This window comes from Phalaenopsis equestris, unplaced genomic scaffold (assembly GCF_001263595.1).
Source record: "Phalaenopsis equestris unplaced genomic scaffold, ASM126359v1 Scaffold232429, whole genome shotgun sequence".
Lineage (NCBI taxonomy): Eukaryota > Viridiplantae > Streptophyta > Magnoliopsida > Asparagales > Orchidaceae > Phalaenopsis > Phalaenopsis equestris.
Genome location: NW_018250394.1, coordinates 21,160 through 43,522, shown reverse-complemented (window position 1 = coordinate 43,522; position 22,363 = coordinate 21,160). Strand labels below are relative to the sequence as shown.

The 22,363-nt window shown below is 34.0% G+C and overlaps 1 protein-coding gene across 2 annotated transcripts in view; it reads right to left on the bottom strand.

Moving 5' to 3' along the window:
- LOC110038306 (phosphoinositide phosphatase SAC6-like) overlaps window positions 1-22,363 on the bottom strand; it is a 174,315-nt gene that overhangs the window by 149,084 nt on the left and 2,868 nt on the right. For both annotated transcript variants that reach the window (XM_020743099.1, XM_020743100.1), the window contains exons 2-5: window positions 16,308-16,475; window positions 7,181-7,264; window positions 6,837-6,964; window positions 6,660-6,751 (exon numbers count right to left, since the gene is read on the bottom strand). In XM_020743099.1, the coding sequence (XP_020598758.1) occupies window positions 6,660-6,751; window positions 6,837-6,964; window positions 7,181-7,264; window positions 16,308-16,467 (464 nt within the window). In that variant the 5' untranslated portion in view covers window positions 16,468-16,475. The remainder of the gene's footprint in view (window positions 1-6,659; window positions 6,752-6,836; window positions 6,965-7,180; window positions 7,265-16,307; window positions 16,476-22,363) is intronic.

Here is a 22,363-nt window from a genome sequence, read left to right as displayed (position 1 = left end):
TTCTAAAATCTAACATAAGGCAAATAAGGCTAAAATCTAACATAAGGCAAATCCAGGTTATCCCCAGTAAGGAGACGTCTGAGGGGAGCAGGGGGAGATAAACCTACAGAGCATGCATCCCCTGCTTGCCTGGCTAACCAATCGACAGGGGAATTGCCCTATCTATGGATGAAACTCCAACTCACTTTCATGTCTTTCAAAAATTAAAGCAAGAAATACGTTTAAGAATGCATATAATATTCCAGAGAGGATAATATTTCAGAGAGGAGGAGAGATACCCAACAATATATCATAGAGCATTTCTGAATCAGTTTCCACCTCAATCGTATGAAAATTGAAAGCAATTAAATTGAAAGCAATTGCCACCATTAATGCAAGAAAACCCCCCCAGCATTCAATGGCTAAGGGGTTCTTAGTAGCAACAGGTGAAGTAAAATAGCACATACACTTACCCTCAGAATTTCTAAAAATGCCCCCAACCGCAGCAAATAAATGGTTCCAGCTGTCATCTACATTCACCATAACCCATCCGGAAGAAGGGGGAGCCCACCTGATTAAACGGGGGGCCTGAAGTTCGAAACATCATTGGTACAGACCCTGAGGGCCTTGATGTAATAGGCCAACACATAAGAAGTTGTCATAGAAGTTGTAGGAGGGGGGAATTATATTTGAAGTTGTTTCTGGCAGTCCAAATAAACCAAAGGACCAGCAAAGGAAAGGAAAACCCTCCCCCCTCATCATCAAAGGTCTTCCATTGCCACAAATAAATACTTAAGATGTCTCTATGGATTCAGGGGATACCAAAGTATAAGCCCAATATATTCCAAACATTCAAAGAAAAAGCACACTTAAAAAATATGTGTCTCGAATCTTCCTCCGAGACTTTGCACATAGGACATCTCGAAGCCAATTTAAGGCCTTACAACTTTAGAATGTCATCAAGAGGCAGTAAAGAAGAGAAAAATCACTAAATCAGAGGAAAAAAGAGATAGAGGGAGTTAAAAATTTTTGTCAAATTCATTTTCCCCAAAACCAATCCCAGTGAGAGTGTAAAGTGTCATAGGTTAACTTGCAGACCGATTGAGAAACGGATCTCTTCCACACGGGGAAATCCCTGCGGGAAGGGGTAATAGGTATAGTATTTATATGCTTAGCATTTTGCTCCCCCACAATAGAACACAGTTTGTTGAAATCTTATTTAACTTGAGAAAAGAAATCAGAAACAAGTTATTAGTATGGGGAGGATAACAAAATTCAGAGAGAGAAGGCAACCCCCAATTATCATTCCAGAAAGAGATGTTACCGTCACCAATGTCTCAAAACATGAAATCACTAAATCACTAGCAATAGACCTAGGCAATAGACCTAGCATTAACAACAGCTTTCCAGATCCGAGAATCACCAACCTTCCAAAAAACCTGGAAAGGGTGAGAATAATCACAGTATTTCTTATGCATAAAAGTGGCCCATAAAGATGAGCTCATTCTAAATTTAAACCAGAGTTTGCAAAGGTTTATTTCAACCGTGTGTTTCAAGGCTTTAAAGCCAAAACCGCCAGCCTTCTTAGGCTTACACAACCTTTGCCAAGAGCCCCAAATCCTCTTAGCACCATTCCCCACCCAAAGGAATTTATTGAAAAGTCTCTCCATGACATTAATAGCACTTTTTTTTAATTAAACACCTGCAAAACATATAGAAGAATACTCTGAAGCACAATAGATAGTAATATTATCCTGCCTCCAGTAGAAAGGAAAACATTTCTCCAATCGTTAATATTACGTTTGATTTTATCAAAAACATCATCCATATGAATTTGTTTCCTCCCTCCCCTAATCAAATTAATCCCAAGGTATTTAAGAGGGAGAGAGGCATAGTGATAACCTGTATAAGAAACCCCCCAATAAATAAATTGCTGCTTAACATGTTTGCCAAAATACATCTGACATTTGTCACAATTAAAAACTAGTCCAAAACAATTTTGGAAATCATTTAAGAGCCTCATTAATTGTTTTAAGGCAAGTTTAGAGGCATTAGCAAAAATAATAACATCATGTGCGTAAAGTGAGAAACCACCATTTTGGCCTTATGAGAAAACTGTGTATGAGGGTGAATCAGTTGAAAATGATTGAGCATTTTAGATAAATAATCAAAGGATAAAATAAAAATAATAGGTAGAGAGGGTCCTCCTGTTTAATGCCCCTGCAAGCAGTGAAGAAACCATAAGAATTACCATTAACCATCACTAAGTAATGATTGTTAGCCAACCATCTTTTTTGTTAGCCAACCATAATCAATATGCAAAAACTGGAATTGAAACTTCTGGCCTTCAAAACTTTGATGATAAAATCCCAGCTAATAGTATCAAAAGTCTTCTTGATATCTAATTTGATAACTAGATTGTCACCCCTGCATTTTTTATCAAGATCTTGTAAAATTTCCTGGGCTAAGAGGATATTGTCAAAAATATCACGGCCTTTTATAAAAGCAGATTGATGTAGAGAGATGAGAGAAGGAAGATGAGGTTGTAGGCGGGCCACAATCAATGGCGGGCCACAATTAATTTGCTAATAATTTTTTAAACCATAGAAGTGAGCGAGATAGGACGGAAATTCTTCTAATGCAATTTATCATTAGATTTAAGTATAAGAACTATCAAGGCGGCGGTAAAATACTTTCCAAGATCTTTTCCCCAAAAAAAACTTTGGATCGCAATAACCACCTCTTTTTTTATGATGTCCCAGCAAGAAATATAAAAAACAGAAGTGAAACCATCAGGGTCAGGAGCCTTCTGGGAGTGAATATCTTTGAGGGCAGAGAAAATTTCTATCTCAAAGGGGGGTTCAGACAAAGAGAGGGAGGAAGCCATATCTCTATGAGCATCAAACATTTCTGAATGAATATCAGTGACTGGTAGAGCATCAGCATAAAGAGAGGTAAAATAATCAGCGGCATTGGAACCAATTTGATCAACATCAGTGAGGACAGCACCCTTATCGGTAACAATCTTAAAAATAGCATTAATAATGTTTAATGGTGGCATGAAAATACTTAGTGTTTCGATCACCATTTCTAAATTGAGTGTCACAAGCTTTTTGTCTAAGGAAATCTTCCTCAATAGTGATTTCTTCCAAGAGAGTACGGTGAGCATGGGCTAACTTAGCAACAAGATCAGGAGTGTCGATCACCTGTACATCCACCTCATGTTGGGCATTCAAAACCCTAGAATGCACATTGCCAAAAATATCAAAGTTCCACTTCTTTAAAAAGTAGTCACATTCTTATGCAATTGCCATAAAATAAACCAAGGGTTGTCACTCCACCGTGAGACGCAAGCCTGTTTAATCAAATCAAGAAAGGTAGGATGAGAAGTCCAAACATTAAGAAATTTGAAATGAGAAGGAGCAGGTTTAGCATGAAAAGCCAACCTAAGCAAAATTGGATTATGATCCGAAGCCGCATGATTAAGATGCTTAACATGAATAATATTATAATAGACTAGAAAAGAGGAATTTCCCAAAAATCAATCCAGTCTCTACATAAGAAGGTCCCTTCTCCAAGTATAGGGAGCACCCGAGAAACCCAAATCATAGAAGTCAGCATCGGCAATGTGCCCACAAAAACGATTGATAAGGTTTGTATCAACTTTAGCACCACCCCTTCTCTCCAAAAGAGACAATCATATTTAGATCACCCCCAACAAACCAGCTATCAGAAATAGAAGCACCCATTTGTGTAAGTTGTTACCAAAGAAGTAATTTGTCTTGTGATAAGGAGCTGGCGTAAATAAAAGTAGCCCAACCATGAAAATCTTCCACTTGATAATGATTAGAACATACTGCACATTATCATCAATAATGTTGAAAGTGATATCTTTTTTTCCAAAAGAGCCAACTTTTATTGTACTGATTACTATAGTGCATGTAACTCTTGAATTTCTTAATGATATCCTCCTTATGAACCGACACAAATGGCTCCAATAGAACAATGTCTGGCTTATGGACCCTACATAAATATTTTAAACGATTAAAGGAGTGGGGGTCCGCCACTCCCCTAATGTTCCATACAAAAATGTTGGCCCAAAACACCCCACTCCTAGCAATCCTAAGGGGAAGGTGCAAGTGCTCACCCTCAGAATGATAAGTGACCTCAATATTATTTGAATAAGTGACATCAATATTATTTGATATTATTTGAATTTGTCATATTAGGAACTTCTGATTTCCTTCTACCGCGTTTCCTACTGTATTTTTGAATTGTCCATTTGGAATCCAAAGCCAAGCAGCAACAACTGCTGGGTCAGGCGATGGAGTGGTAGAAAGTATAGTAGTGTGATGTGTAGATAGTTGTGGGGTGTCCTGAATGTGTAATTCTCCAGGCAATGCAATGGGGGAGCTGTATCATATTTTCTTTCTCAGATGTATTGTGTGTGGCAGCAAACGACTCCACATTCTCTTCAACTCCATATTCTCTTCAGACCGCTCAAAGGGCAAAGGGGCCACGTGTGCTACGCCATTTAGATGGGCAGCACTGGTTTCCTTAAAGGTAGGAGTAATTTGTTCAGCAACCAGTTCAATAGGAGGTGTTCGATGGGTAGATTTCTAGCCATTGAAGGCCCCGTTAAGTTATAAGTCGAAGCATCTAGTATTAACGGCTTACCATACATAGCAGCAATCAAAAACAAAATTTCATGGTTGAACAAATGCACCTTTAAACCAGGTAGCCGAAGCCAGACTGGAATAATAGGAAGCTCAGCCCGAGGATCAAAGTCAGTTGTCCATTTAAGGACTTTCATCCAGACATCCTCAAAACGAACTGTTCTTCTCGCAAAAAGTTTAGTGTAGTCATCCTCGTTAGATAGTTGAATCAGGATATGTCTGCTATCGAGAGCACTAATCTTCCACCCCCCAGTTAAATTCAAAAGCTCAAAATATTTCTGTAGGAAATCATATTTAGGAAGCCCGTAGAGGAACTTACCTACCAGGTGAAAATGACAAGCAGAGGCAAGAATGGAGTTTTCAGAGTCGGAGAGGAAAAGCGCAAACTTTCCCCCCTTCTTCCCTTACTTCTTAATGAAATTATATTCCCCGCCAAGAATAAGTGATTCTTGAAATGAAGAAGGAAACGCAAACTTAGGAGGAGCAGGGGAGGAGGATCCCTCGGCAGTGACGTCTGCATATGTTTTCTCCATAGACGGCAAGAGAACAAAGAGGCGAGAAACAGGAGACAAGTACGAAGGAGAAGCCAAAGCCAGAAAGCGAAAGGAAAAATCTCACCAGAGTTTGACAGTCGAGAGAGAAGGCACGTCGTCAACATCTCGAAATCGCCTCCCGATCGCCAGAGAACACACACAAACACACACACACACACACACACACATATACGAAGGAGAAGCCAAAGCCAGAAAGCGAAAGGAAAAATCTCACCAGAGTTTGACAGTCGAGAGAGAAGGCACGTCGTCAACATCTCGAAATCGCCTCCCGATCGCCAGAGAACACACACACACACACAATGATCATGAATCATCAAAAGATGGTATCTTCCCTGTTGCTTGTTATGCATTTTGCAGGACTTCAATTTGTTATAATCATTATAAGCCTCAATAATAAATACTTTTTTCATTTTATAAAAGCATATTTATTTTCCTAAATAATTTTTTTGACTTCTCATTGTATCACCAAATGTTTTTATTAATGCAAGTCTGTTTTACTAATGTAAGACTAATATCTAGAGTTTCTATGAACTTCTAGACCATTTTCTTATTAGAATTATCTGTGCTCTTATGGTTTGACTCAATTAAGGAATTTGTAATTTGCTTCTCTAATAACTATCTTGAAAAGTTGATGTTTTCTCAAATTTCAAATTACATCAACTATCTTCTAGAACAATAATTTATTTTCATCATTTTGTTTTAACTCATAAAATACACAATCATAATAACTACTCTATGTTGTGAGGTCAAACTAGTTATGAATAGAAAATTAGATTTTTTAAAATTTAAAAAAAAACTCTCTTTGCAGAGTATTTTTCTTTCCAGCTAAGTTAGAGTAATTTTACTTATGATTTGATGGCTCCAGTTTAGTAAGTAACAAAATATTATCATTTTTTAAACTATGTGTTATCATAAACTACTTCAAAATTTAAGCAACTATTCTCCCATTATATTTCCATATCCTATTTCATACCCATCAGGGCTACTTTCATAGCCCATTCTACTAAAACTTACATGCTCATTTAAATAACCTCAAATAAGTATTATTTTTTTATCAAGCCTACATTATAGGCTTTCGACCATCTCTCTCAAAATAATTTTTTTAAAATTAACTTCTAATCTAACTTGTAGAATGTAAGCCCTACCCACATTCATAACAACTTTGGTAATATTATCTACATGACAATAACCATATCACTAGTTTTATTCACATATATAATTTTAACTTCAACTCTCTATCCATAACCATCTTAACACATTCTTATTGTTAATTTTTCCTACATACATAATGTATATATTCAACTTTTTCTCATTTCTAATTAGTTTCCTGTAAACAACAATTGGCTATACGTATAAATGAATCAAAGTTACCTAACAAAGCAAGTCTTGCAAGAGATTACATCATCTATGACAAAAGTAGTAAAATAAAAAAAGGTAAATAACTACTAACCAGAGGGTCAAATTGACATCATAAGAGAAATAGAGACCATGGGTCTTTTCAGCAGCACCTAGGAGGGTTGAGAATTCAGCTTCCATCTTTTTCTGTCATAGTTAAGATTGCAGGAAGAGTTAAACATAAAAAAATAAAAAATCGAATTAATAACAGCTCACAAGCAACTTTATTGACCAGTTCAGCAGAGGAACCATCAAGCGAGAGGTTGCAAGGCAAGATCCCAAGGGTAGAAACTTTGTATATAGGGTGGCCCAAGTAAGTTCCAGCACATTCACGACCCGTAATTACAAACAGATAAGAACCTGCCATTTCAGAAAATGGATTAAAAAAATAGATGATGGCATGAATTAGAAAGAAACATTTTATATGATGAGCAGAATGCAGAAATTGAGGAATACGGTGCAAGAGCAGCTATTATAAGTAAAAATTGAGAATGTTGCAAAGAAAATAAAGCAGGTCCCCATTAAATAGTACATAAATTAAGGTTTGGCCAAGGATTAAAAAAAGAGCTCACTTGCCTACAATAAGTCTAAGCATGCCAATCACACCAAAAACAAGGCGAACATTTGGCGATTGCATATCGCCACATTGTGGAAGCTCCCCTACACAAAAAAAATAATATTATTAATAAATAAACATAATAATAATAATAAGACTAATAATAATAATAATAATAATAATAATAATGAAAATAATTTTGGCCAGAGTTCAAAAATCCAGTCTAAACAGAAGAATGTTGTATTTTACATAAAATTGTCAAAGGCTAATTTGTTCCAAGCTAAATTCTAAACGCCTATTAGTTTATATGAATGATATGAACCATCAATAGCAACAAGGAAACATACCTAAGCCCGAAGACATAGTCCAGTAGTGGCATATACTAATATAGAATGAACTTCTATTATTGTGCTATATCGATTGTCAAGTGTTAAGATTCAGTAGTTTTAAGTACTAGACCATTAGTTCAGTATCATTTAACAGCGAGAATTCAGTTTACACTGTAATTTAGAAATTAAAAAAATCAGTAATATTAAATCTCAGGCTATGAAATTGATAAAAATAAATAAATAAATAATTTGTCGCCATTAAAAATTGTTGCTTAATGCATGGGAAACAGATTTTATATAAAAGAAAAATGCACTTGCAATAACCCAGAAAAAATAGAAGATAAAAATACTCAAACCGACAAATGCTAGTTCACTGAAAGTGAAAGAGGCAAAGAGAAAAAAGGGGATATAAGCGAGCCCGTGCGGTTTCAACTTAGAGAAAGGAATAGTGAGCACATGAACAAAAAGAGATGGAACAACCAAGTTTAAATGGGTAGGCTATGTACTCAATTAAATTTTATGTCTGTATTCAAAAGAAATTCTAGATATATAAAATATATAGTATAAATCGAAATGTACACTAATTAATAGCATAGTTGAGACCGATGTTGACATGAAATTTATTTTAACAAAAAAAAAGTTATTTTGAGGAAGAACAATTAGCAAACTCATTTTAGGGATTTCATTCAAAATGTTAAAAAGAAATATTATATTATTAGAGGATGCCTAACATATGTGTATTTGATTTCATATTAAAATCAAAGGTATTAAAACTTGTATAACATTAAATATAGGTTGAGGTGGTGTACATACGGGCACATATTGAGAACGTCAATCCATTTCTTGAAGATGAAGATCTTAAAATAGATAATAATTTGTGAGTAATTACATCTCCAAGTCAAGGGAAATGTTTCCTATTTCTCAACTTTCTTCATTTAACAATCATGTTTCTAATTTAAATTTTTCATTATTATAATTTCTATCGATTGGTTCTCCGCTGCAATTGATTTGTCATATAACAACAATAATGAGTCTTTATTCCACTAAGTGGGGTCGGCTATATGTATCATTTTTCTCCATTGCGACCTATTGAGTATCTATTTTCATTTAATTCTAATAGATTAAGATTATTATTTATACAATATGCACAAGTCTTTTTAGGTCTACCTTTGTCTTTCTTAACATAAGTTGAATCTAAAACATCTACTCTCCTAACCGGATCATAAGATGGTCGACGTTTAATGTGATCAAACCATCTAAGACGACTTTCTTTAATCTCGTCTGCCACTGGAGCTACCAACCCTATCACGGATGTATTCATTTTGCATTTTGTCCATCCACCTAAGCATTCTTATCTCAGCAACATTTAATTTTATGCTTTTCTTTTAAAGACCAACATTCTGCGACATAGAGCATTGCAGGTGTCACCACCATCTTATAAAATTTTCCTTTCAATCTAAGCGGTACTTTTCTATAACACAATAAACCTGATGTATTCCTCCACTTCAACCAACCAACTTGAAACATACCCATCACATACCCATCAATATCACCATCACTTTGAACAAAAGACCCGAGATATCTAAAACGTTCACATCTTTTAATGATTTGATCACCCATAGTTACAACTCTACCACGACAGTTATTACTACTAAAATTATATTCCATGCACTCAGTTTTAGATCTAATCAAACTAAGGCCTTTAGACTCCAATGTAAACCTCCATAATTCAAGTTTTTCGTAACTCTTTCTTCTAGTATTATCCACAATAAGGATATCAGTGAAAAGCATACCTCAAGGTACATTCTCCTCTAAACGTCCAGTAAAAGCATCCATAACTAAAGCAAAAAGAAATGGGCTTTTAGCTGATCCCAGATGTAATCCAACTGAAATAGGAAAATATTTGTTCAATCCTTCTTCTGTTCGAACATAAGTAATAGCTCTAGTATACATATCTTTAATGAGTTGAAAAAAAGTCATATCAACACAGCTTTTCTCTAAGACTCTCCAAAGGATTTCTCTTGTAACCTTAACGTAAGCTTTTCTAAATCAGCAAAATTCATATGTAGATCGTCCTTATTATGTGTACTGCTCCATCAAAAATATCAATAAATGAATAGCTTCCATAGTAGACCAACCCGGCATAAATCCAAACTGATTATGAGAAATATTTGTATCATGTCTTAAACTAAATTAAATTACACTCTCCCAAAATTTTAAAGTATGACGCATCAACTTAAGGCCTCTATAATTTGCGCACTCCTGTGTGTCATTTTTATTCTTAAAAATCGGGACCAAAATACTCTTCCTCCACTCCTTAGGCTTCTTTTTAATTTTTAAAATATTATTAAAGAGATTAGTAAGCCAAGAAGCTCCCAAATCACCTAAATATTTACATACTTCAATTGGGACATCATCAGGTCCTATTGATTTTTTTACTCTCAATTCTCTTTAAAGTCTCTTCATCTTCTTTTTTACTAATGCAACGATTAAACAAATATCTTATTATTATTAATGAAATTAAAATCAGTAATGTCAATTGAATTTCCAGAAATTTTGATAAAAAGTTTATCAAAATGGCTCACCCATCTATTTTGAACATTTTCCTCTACGAAAAGCATTTTTTTGTTTTCATCTTTAATATACTATACTTGAATTACATCTTTACTTTACTTTTATTTTCTCTTTGTTTGGCTAGTTTATTGCTATATTTTTTAAACCTCTTTAATATATAATCTAACATAAAGATCACTAAAAGCGAATTTTTTATCATCACAAATTATTCTCTCAGACTTCCTACGAACCACATTATATTTTTCTCAGTTCTCTAATCATTTGCATTTAAACTAATTTTCATAACAAATTTTTTATATTTTATTTTTTTTGTACATTATTATTCCACAAGTAAATATCTTTATTGATAATTTTTTTTTATTTTGATTCTCCAAGTACCATTTTTTGTCACTTATTTAATAGTACTTGTTCTTTTATCCCACATAAAATTTATTTCTTTATGAACATTCTTAAGTCTTAAAATTTTAAAGTTTATTCATAAAAATAATTTTATTTGTCTTTTAAATGTCATCATCTAAATATATTGCAATGTTTCCTTGTAATTTTTATCTTACAACTCTTCGTCTTAAATTCCAGAACTAGTAATCAATGTTGAGTACTTAAATTTTCACTTGGAATGACCTTACAAACTTTACGTTCTCGAAGATCTCTTTTTCTCATAAGAACATAATCAATCTATGTTTTATCAGAATTATCATAGAAGTAATAATAATATACTGATCTTTTTTCTTAAAAAAAGAATTAGCAATAACAAAATTATACGCCAAAACAAAATCTAATATAGTTCTACCTTCTTCATTAATCACTCCAAAACCATAGCCACCATAAATATTTGTAAAATCTTCTACCACTTTACCAATATGTCCATTTAAATCTCCATCAATAAAATTTTTTTCTTCAAGAGGTATCATTTGTATTAATTTTTTTAGCTCATTGAGAATTTTTCTTTGAACATATATCTAAACCAACTTTAGAAGCATAAACACTTGTAACATTAAAAATGTTAGTATTACCAACAAGCTTTATGGCTATAATTCTATTTACAGTTTTATTAATTTCTTATAACATTAACATTCAAATTATTGTACCATTTCTAGTGCAACTCCTACCTGAAAATCAAAGTTTAACCCCAAGCTATCAATCTTTTAGTCTTTTCTCCAACCCATTTAGGGTCCGTTTGGGAGCGCGTCGGCACTGTGTTGAAAGCGCATCAAGAGGAGCGGTCGTGAGCTGCGGCCGTTTGGGAGCATGTAGGGAGAGCGTTGTGGGACATGGTTAAACGTCGGCCACGGAAAGAGTCCCTCGACCCGCGTTTGACTTCGGCTTTTTACGGATCGAGTCTCGCTTCCCTTATCTTCACCATAGCACGACGACTCTATAACTCCATTACCAATTGCTTGCAAAGTTTCCTGTATCAGGTTAATCCATACAAAAGCCCACAGACCACCGCGATCTACCGCTCAAACAACCCTTATACAGGTGGAGGCGACGGCTGAAGAAAGAAACAAAGAAAAAATGGCGGAAAATGGTTCATCCTTCCTCAAACCTTAGAAATTAAAAAATTATTTCTATATTTTTATATATTAAAAAATCTCCTACCTTAGAATTTCAGATATATTTCTATCTCCTCCCCATTTATTCAAGCGAAGATCTACGCTTTTTGTTTGTTTTGGCAAGATAGTCTTGGTATGGAATGACCTGATACCTTATTACATGCTTGTTAATTCTATAGTTTCCATTGCATTGTGGTAGGGCAGAGTGATATTCATTTCTATTCATATCCTACACCATGCTTGATTGCTCCAACTTAGGGAAGTTTGACTAAAGAAGTTATATCTCAGAGAGTTACTAACCATGAGCATAAGGGAAAGGCAAATATAATAGGAACTAGAGCTAAATGAAATGGTGAGAAGAAAATGGATAAGGCCATTGCTAACATGGCTATCACTTATAAGCTATCTGGAAGGCTTAGATGAGCTGGAATCAGCATTAAATGCAGCTTTTTACAGTCTTTAGCAAAAACAGACCAATTTGAGGACCAATTAATAGATTAGCACTGGTCGAATTCTATTGCTAAGAACACATGCACTTCTTAACTAGTAGAACCTTTTAGTAGAGATTTTATTACTTTTAATCTACATTTTGTTTCGCATTTTATTGATTGTTTATTTGACAATGCTTTTGAATTAGTTCCCACTGCTTATTTTTTAAGAGGTTACATGTTTTACTTTAAATTAACAAATCCTTTCTTGTAAAAATACAACTCCTTTTAAGAGGTTACTTGTTTCTAAGAGGTTACATATTTTACTTTCAATTCAACTTTCCAAATCAAATTTACAAGTCTATCTTGAGGAGAGTTTTTTTTTTGACTAATAATGAACAATTTGATATTATAGAGTAGTGGAAGTTTAATACTCTCAAGTATCCTTACTAATCCAAAATGGTTAAGGATATATTATTAATTTCAATAACAACAGTTGCTTCAGAATCTGCATTTAATACTGATGAAAGAGTTTTAATGATTATAGAAATTCACTCTCTATAAAAATAGTGAATGCACTAACATGCTCATCTAGTTAGTTCATATCTTCCATGAGTAGTTTGAAGGCTCCGTTCCTAATCTCTAAAAATAAGTTTTTAGAGTATGTTCTTTAATTCAACTTATTATTAATATTATATTTCTTTCATACCTGCAAAGATTATTGGAAGAGGAACATCTTGAAGTGAATTTACATGAATAAATAGAAGAAAGATTCAAATATTGAAGCAACGATTTCATTTCTTTATTTCATTGCACACACTTTATTTTAATATTGGACAATTATGTTTATATTTCATTAACTGCAAGTTGCCTTTTTGGAGAAGTGATCTTATTATTGAGTTCAGCCATTTGAATACGTATAGGCTGAAAAGAAAAATGTTTTATGAGATAAGCATTGTCGTGGAGATCTCTAGAGGCCCTCATGGGTCATGAAACATGATTCTGGGCAAAAAAAATTGAAGGTTGCACTTCTTCCTCTTGTTCCTATGCATTCATTATTCTATTAGTATTGCAGTTTGCAACATAGTATAGTACTTGCTTTATGATGGTGGCTAGTGTTAAGTTCTTGATTGGGTGCATTATTAAAACAACATATTACAAAACTGTTTAGATGGCTTTATTATTTTTAAGTATATTCTTTTGAGTTTCGTCATTATCGGTCTCAAGCCCGGATGCGAAAAGTGGAGGGTTGTGTTAGGTAGTCAACAAACAGTGTAAAACTTGTCGAAAAAATCATGAAAATATATTCTTTCAAATGAAAGTAATTGCAAGGCAACGATTGTCCTCAGTCTCCTAAAGTTTGCTACCTGTTGGTTTTCACATAATGTTTTTGTATTATAACAATGGTTGGATTGTTTGAATTATTACAATGGTTTGGAATTTTGACTGTTTAGCTGCTTGGTTGGGTTCGGAACAATTTACTTGTGTTGGGTTGCTTGAATTATTCAAGTATATTACAAAAATGTTTAGATGTGCCCTCCAAACTGTTGCACTTCTTTCTCTTAATTATATTATTTGATTTGGTTTGGGAGCAGAGCAAGGATTGCCTGTGCTTAAATTATTTAAGTAAATAGATAGATGACCCTGTTTGGTTGGGGAGAAAGGATTATTTGTGCTGGGAGCAGAATTACTTGTGATGACCTGGGTTTCTTTGCTAACAATGAATCTTTTATTACCATAGTTTACTTGTGTTGGGGCCTGGGAGCAAGGTTTTTAAACTATTATTTCTAAGTTTTCAAGCTTTCCTGCTTGGTTTTTAAGCTTTTTTTAGGCCAAAAAATTATTAACATAGTTAAGATGTTATTAGAGGCTATGATAATTACAATTTACAAAATCTCATTATTGGTATGGAATATTGGCATCCGTGTTTGCAACCAGTTTAAAAATAAGAATAAATAAAGTTGTTTAAAATTATTAATCTTACTCTTTTACTTTGGAAGGCAAACACTTATGCAAACTATAATGGAGGATTACAATAGTTTGTCCGGAATTTAAATTGACGCCTTAGATATTAACTCCAATTTCATTATACTTAGAAGACACATAAACTGTGCAACCGTATAGTTGATTTACATGCAAGTGGTGAAAAGAGTTCATAATGTATAATCTAAGCCTTATTAATTACATCTTAATGTTTATCTTCTTTTCTAATTTGTTGTCTTTTTTCCTAATATATAAGTAAAAATTGCAGGTACAAGATCGTTATCAGCTCATCGTCACTCACTAATCAATACTGATTGGATCGTCAAGCATAAAGATCGAGGAATGAGTACAAAATCATAGAGAGTTTAAATTTAATGTATTTTTTTGTATTTATTAGGTATATAAGTCATAAGTGTAAGTATAAGTGTAATTTTGTAAATATAAACGTGTAATCAATTATTTTTTATGCTTTGATTTTTATTTGGATTTATTTATATTCTGATTTAGTTTATAAATTATAAATTTGTAATAAATTTATTTTTTAAATGAAGTAAAATTTTGAAGTAATTTACTTTATTGGCCAAAAAAATTTTGATATTTTTATTGTGCAAAATTTTGTATCAAATTTATTCTTGAAATTTTTTAGCTAATCAATATTTTATAGTTTTGAAATTAAAATATTAATGCAAACACTTTTTTTAACAAAATTATTATTTTAATTTTATTCAAAAAATTATTATGATAATATTTTTTTATTCTAACAAGTCAATTTCAAGCCGAACAAGAATAAGTAAATCGAGTCGAACACGAACACACTGTTCATGAGCTATTTCGAACACGAGTCACTTTCGAACGAGCCAAACACGAGCCCTAGTTGAAGATGCCAATTTACTCGCGCGCATAGATATTTTGCCTGCGAGCTCAGCAAAAAAATGAAATTAAGACCTTGTCAAACATTGATAGCAAGGATATATCGACCAAGGGTGAGCATGTTTATTTCCACCTCAAACAATAGTAGAAATGTTTTATGCTCTATTATGTCATACATATCGGCTGAGATTGTGTTAGGTTGTGTTTAAGCAGTGCTTATAATATAGATAAATAAGTTAAGATATATGAAGTTCATTAGAAGTTAAATACTAAGTCCTAGAAAAGTAGAGCAGAAGTAAATAATTCAAAATTTTATGCATGTGAAGATTTTGGATCAATTTCGTGGACATAACTATCATTAATATTTTCAATTACTATATGATTTTCTATTAAAACTTAACAGAAAATACCAGCATGCAAATTAAATTCCTTTCATTGATTTAATGTGGTTTCGAAGTGTAATTAATTCAGTGGGTTACTTTAGATAACTTAATATATTTTTTATTTAATAATTCATGTTGAAATGAGCGAAGTAAGAGAATCATATGCGGAACAACACCATAGCAAGGTATTTATTTTATATTTTTTTTAGATTATGTATTTTATTGCTCTTTCATTATAAAAAATGGATAGATTTTAATTCATAACAATCTACAAATAATAGTTATAATTTAAACACCGTCCAACCGTTTGTTCCTGTCTTGAAAATTTGAAGCTTTGAGACGGGTCATGACGGCACTTAGACCAAAACAAAATAGTTCATACATCAAAGCTAATCTAAATCATGCTCAAAATATCCAGCAAAATTAGGACCATTTTCAGAAAAGAACCAGCTTTACTTGATTTTTCTGCTTGTACTACATAAGAAACTTAGCTTCGGTGGTGCTTAACTATATAATGAAAGAAAATGCAAACTCTGTTAGATTTTTATATAATATTTGGGAACCATAACAAAGTGAAATGCTTTAGCAATGTCTCAATGCACTAACAAGCAGACTTCAGAAAGAAACAAAATTTTCAGCGGCTGCAGAGACCTAAGATGCTTCTCCATAACACCTGATTTATTCTGCATAAGAGGCATGCCACAAAAAATAGAAGAAACAATTTTACAAACCGATTATAACCCACTGAAAATTTATTCTTAGCAATCTTTTTCCCTCTTATACGAGATCGCACAGGAACTTCCAAAATAAGTAAAATTGTGCTGTGCACCATTATACTCTTTCACAAATCATAACCAATTTTGACGTTTTGCATCATGAAATATCTAGATTGATAAAACATTCTTTGACTTCTAATTTCTACAAAAAATAAAGCGGCATAAATTTCTTCGTAGTAGAACAAAAATTACTTCTCAATCTTTGACTTAAAATAAGTATTTATACAAAAATAACCAATAAGAATACAAACCAATTAAATTCATTGATCCATCTGTCCGGCTGATTGATAGATAAGAATCAGTAATGGCACTATCGATTGGTTCAAAGATATATTTGTCTGCAAATTCCCACAAGCGCATTCTTTCATAAAGTTTTTTATCAGAAAATCTTTTCTCCATGTCATCCATCATTTTAATTTCTGCAGCAAGTAAAAGAAAAGATTGACACTAAATCGTAATTGCTGAATATCAAAAAGAAAAAATTGATTCAGGTTCTTTGAAACTCCTAATCATTCAAAATACGAAAGCTAAGTAAATGGTTTTCAAAAACTGAGTCTACAATACTGTTAAAGGATGCATGTAAATCTATCATTCCTCCACGAATCCAATAACCTAGAAAAAACTAAACACTCGAGTAATATAGTTTGCAGAGTAAATAACTCATATGGTTGTTAGAAAACAAGAAAAGTTATGTACCTTGGCTATGTCACAAGTAAAAGAATCAAGACTAAATGGCAAATACTAAGAAGAAGCAACCAAACTAATAAAAAACTAAAAGGCAAGAGCCATCGTGGCAATCATTAGCAGCATTAGAAAACTACTTCTCAATGTCTAACTTGATTTTGTGCAATCCTTTGCGGCTCCTATGCATAAAACTTTTGGTCTGCCCATTCTCTTTCAAAAACCTTTGACGATAATGTTAGTTATCTGTATTGATGGTGCATATTCTAGCATTCATTATACATACCCAAACAACCTCAATCTATTCACCCTATATATTTTCAATAGATGGTACTCGTTTCATCTATATAATATAATTATTTATTACTCTTCTTCAAATTTTTACCACACATTATTATTAGCATTATCACCATTACCAATTAAACATAGCTATTATTAGGATTATTAGCCTAACTATTAGACTAATTACTATTGCAGTTATTATTAGCTTTTATTTTCTTGTTTTATATTCTGTTTGCATACTTATGTATTTCCTAGTTTAATTGTTTTTGAATTTAAGCCTTTCGTTTTATTTAGGCCTTGAAATATGTATTTATACCCCTCTTCCTATCAATAAAATCATCCTGATCCATTCCCAAATTTCTGCCCGGTATCAAAGACACTGATCAAACCCTAGCCACAAAACTTCCTGTGGGCCTCCAATTTTCAGCAGCCGGTTCTTGCAATTTTTTCCCTGCCGGTTAGATATCTTGCAGCTAATAATCAGCCATTGGTTCCTGTCAGCCAGAAGTTGTTGGTTCCTACAATTTTTTTTCTTACCAGTTTGTTATCAACTGGTTCTTACAGCTTTCCTTTCAGCTACTGGTCCCTTCCAGCCGTTGTACCCTTTCAGCTGTAAATTTCCTGCATCCCTTTCTTTCAGCTGCAAGTATGCTGCCACTTGTATACTTTCGGCGGCCGTTTCCTGCAACATTTTTTTATCCGTCGTTTCCGAGCGAACCTGATCTCTAGCTGGCAGAGATCACCTGTGAGCCCCATATTTTTTGTCTGTTGCATAAGGGCCCTTCTCCATCTATGGCTTAACATCATAACCTAACATTTGGCTCCGTCGAAGTCATGGTGCATTCCTCCACCACCAAGCCTCCTTCCGACGAGGTCCTTACATCCCCCGAAGGATCGGCACCTCCCTCAATCTCTCTGCAAACCGGAGGGCAGGAAAATAACACGAGTCTCCTAGTTACTACCCACAAACTCAATGGCTCGAATTTCCTTCAATGGACTCAAGTCGTTTCCTTGTTAGTCAAAGGCCAAAGTAAATTTGGGCACCTCACGGGTACGATTCGCGAACCCTCAAAGGGCCCAGTATATGCAACGTGGGAAGTGGAAAATTTCATGGTTATGTCATGACAAATCAACTTTATGAAGCATAAGATTGGTCATTCGTGTATGTTTCTTCCTTCCGTCAGTGTCCTATGGAATGCAATTTGAGACACCTACTCAGATGTAGGGAACTCTAGCCAACTTTATGAGATTTTCCAAGATCCGGAAGGTGAAACAGGGATCAAGGACAATGGCCCAGTACTACAATGGTTTAGTGGCTTTATGGATGGAATGCAATCTTTATTATGACTACATATGAGAACACTGGCTAATCTTTCCCTTCATAAAATTGTAGAAAAAGATTACATGTTCAATTTCTGACAGGCCTTAGCAAAGACCTTGATGAAGTCTGGGGCCGAATCCTTGGTCGGGATCCCCTTCCACTCACATTGCTTCCACAGAATTTGATGTGAAAAGAGCCAGAGAATTGACTTGCTCAGCACTTCTACTTCAGTTAAATCATCTGCCTTTGCTACTAATAGTATTCAACGCTCATCAAACCCTCCTCGAGCCACTAGGTCCACTTCTGATTACTGTCACAAACCCAACCATACTCGAGAAAAGTGTTGAAATCTCCATGAGATAGCGGCACACAAACTTTCAGTCAAATCCTCCTCTGCCAAAGGTCTCGCTACGGCATCTGAATCTACTACGGTACAACCAACTCCTATTACGAACATGCTGAAATCACCTGACTCTCTTAAGAGTCAGGTGGAGCAATTTATCATACTACTTGGATTCAACCAGTTCACTTTTGACTTGTCAACCTCCAACGTCCGTCAAGGTATCACTCCTATGGCACTCACTTCTTTTTCTAGTTCATGGATAATTGATTTAGGGGCTACGGACCACATGACTAGATACTCTCAAGCTTTCTCAACATATTATCCATGCTCTGGGAAAGATCCAGTCAAATATAACAATGGTTCTTGTAACTCTATTGTTGGTAAAGGAACAGTTGTGTTAACAAGCAATCCAACTCCGGAATCAATTTTATATGTCTTTCGGTTGAAATGTAACTTGTTGTCAGTTAGTAAGCTGACACATGACATGGATTGTGCTACTAATTTTTCTCCTTATGTTTGTGCCTTTCAGGATCATTGTTCGGGGAGATGATTAGAACTGCAAAAAAAGTTGTTGGGCTCTACTTCTTTCAAGAGAAAGGCATAAAAAACGATGAAATTTCTCTCATTAATTGTACTTTTTCTCGATCCATTGAATGTCCTATTATGTTGTTGCATTATCGTTTAAGTCATATAAATTTGCAGTATTTAAAATAATTGTATCCGCCGATGTTTACTAATAAAAATCTTGTTAACTTCAAATGTGAGATTTGTCAATTAACTAAACATCATCGCATTTCGTATCCATCTCATCCTTTTCGCTCTTTTTCTCTTATTCACATTGACTTGTGTGGACCTTCTCGTACTCCCAGCTAAACTAATAAACGATAGTTCCTTACATTAATCGATGATCATGCTCGAATGACTTGGGTCTACATCTTAAAAGATAAATTTGAAGCTATTGACACTTTCAAAAACTTCCACTCTTTTATTTTAACCCAATTCAAAACTTCTGTTCAAGTCCATCAAACTGACAATAGCTGTAAGTTTTTTAATTCCATTTTAGGTGAGTTCTTGATAAGTAAGAGCATCCTCCATCATAGCTCATGTACAGATGTGCATCAGCAAAATATAGTCAGAAGAAAAAACTAACATCTTCTCAAAGTAGCTCAAACCATTATGTTTCAATCTAATATCCCGAAAATGTTTTGTAATGATGTCGTGTTTGCTGTCACTTACCTCTCATCAATAGAATTCCCACAAAAAATTCATAACTTTAGAACTTCATTAGCTATCTTGATGTCATGTTTCCCTACTAAGCAGTTCTTCACCACTCTTAAACTGAAATTTTTTTGGTGTGCGACCTTTATTCTGAACCCTACCTCTAATCGTAATAAGCTTGATCCCAGGTCTATAAAATGTGTCTTCCTCGGATATTCTGCCACTCAAAAAGGTTATCGGTGTCTTGATCCTACTACAAATAAACTCAATGTAAGTGTTGATGTCTCTTTCTTTGAAAGTGTTCTCTACTGCCCTGTCATTGCCTCAAGAGAGAGAGAGCTTGATTTCTTGAACACTATTCCCTCGATTGTAGCCCAGAGCAGTGTTGAAACCAAGTTTGGCTCATTGGCCTTCGATATCAGTGAAGCTCTCTGGTTACGAATCATGCTCCGAGAATTGCGTATGTCAGTCACTGCTCCTCTCCAGCTATTCTGTGATAATAACGTTGTCATTAGTATTGCTCATAATCCAGTCCAGCATGATCGGACTAAGCATGTGAAGATTGACAGGCAGTTCATTAAGAAAAAACTCGATTTATGGGAGATTTATATCCCATTAGTCATATACAATGGTCAATTAGTAGATATCCTTACCAAGAAACTTCCCTGACCATGTTTGACGACTTCAAATCCAAGTTAAACATGATGGACATTTATGCTTCAATTTGAAGAGTATTATAATTATTAGCATAATTATTAGGCTAATTATAGTTGCAGATATTATTAGTTTTTATTTGTTTCCTTTATTTTTTGTTTCCATGTTTATGTGTTTTCTAGTTGATTTTTTTTCTGAATTTATCTTTCCTTTTATTTGAGTGTTGTAATATATATTTATTCTTCTCTTCCTATCAATAAAATGATCTTGCTCTATTCCCAAATTTCTACAGCTATTGATGGTTTCTTCATTGCCAAAACTCAAATGTGAATTGTCTAATAAGGTAGCCAAAACGATTCATACCTCACTCAAAATTTAACTTTACTTGACATCAACTCTGGTTTTGAACTCTATTCAAATTAAAATCAATCACTTAAAAAAACTTGAAACGAACAAATCAAAACGTTCAAGAAAAAATTCAATCAGTTAAAACCATCAATTCATCTAGGGTGACAAACTTTTGATTGACTTCAACTCATAAAAGATGAATGTCACATCAAATGTATTAATATATTCACACTCAAATCAATTTCATGCCAGTAAGGATGTGGCATGAGTCTTCTATCTATGTGGTTTGACCCAGCAACTCCACAAAAAATAATGATTATGACCAAAACTTTCTGATCGAGTGGTTGCCACAAAATTACACCATTATATTATAGTCATAGTCATAACTCGTATATTCCCCAACGGCTTTTAACCCTTTAAGTTGTGAACAATAAAGATACATTTGATTGATATAGAGTTTTTTATTAACTATGAACGACTTAAATTTGTCTCTTAGATAAACATCTACCCCAAGTCTACAAGGGTCCCTTGGAAGACACAACTTATAATTACTGACAAAGATTCTTATTTCAGGTTGGGTCAACTACTCCCTTCGCTACCTAAATAGATCGGGGACCACGATGACCCGTGACAATGGAATTATGGGATCTTGATTGGGTTCATCACAATTTCCCCCACCATAACTCAATGTGATAAATTGGTCAATCTAAAACCCTAAAATTTGTTGCTGCTATGCGTTGAATGTTAAATGCTAAATGATTAGTCTTAATCGAAAGGGTTCTCCTGTTATCCGAAGGAGTAATTAACCATAAAGACTTGTGCTCATGGGAAACCTCGAACCACTGATAAAAAAATCCTCGCTAAATAATGATGAAATCTCTATGTAGTGTCTTATCTACAATCCAACTTTCCTTCAGAAAATTTGACCCAGAATATCAAATATAAAGCTCTCAATAACATAATTTTTTAGAGAGACTGCGCTGCTAACTTATGTCAATTTGTGAAGGAGCAGAGAATCAGTACAAGTGCAAGAAATTAGGATCATATCTTGATTTAAAAAGAAGTGATCTCAAATCATTCACATGTTGTGGAAGAGAAAGCACAGAATTAATAATAAAACTACCATAGAAGATGGAAAGCAGTACTAACAGTTGTGGATCCTCCTTTAATCACATCTAGAGTGTCTCATAACATCAATGACCTTCATAGATTTAGATTCACTCAAAGGCACATTATCAGGTTATCATAGAACGGTTGGTCCAACAACCATCACAATCTTTAGATAAAGTTTAAATAGATCTACACGAACTTCCTCATTTATTGCTTCAATGATTTTTTAATACAAATGAGCAAAAGCTTATTTTATAAGTTTAGAACGACATTGGTGCTTTTCTTTGATATCTTCGAAAGTTTATCATATTGTTGAAAATTGAGATTAAAATTTTTGCATGTCCTGCTGA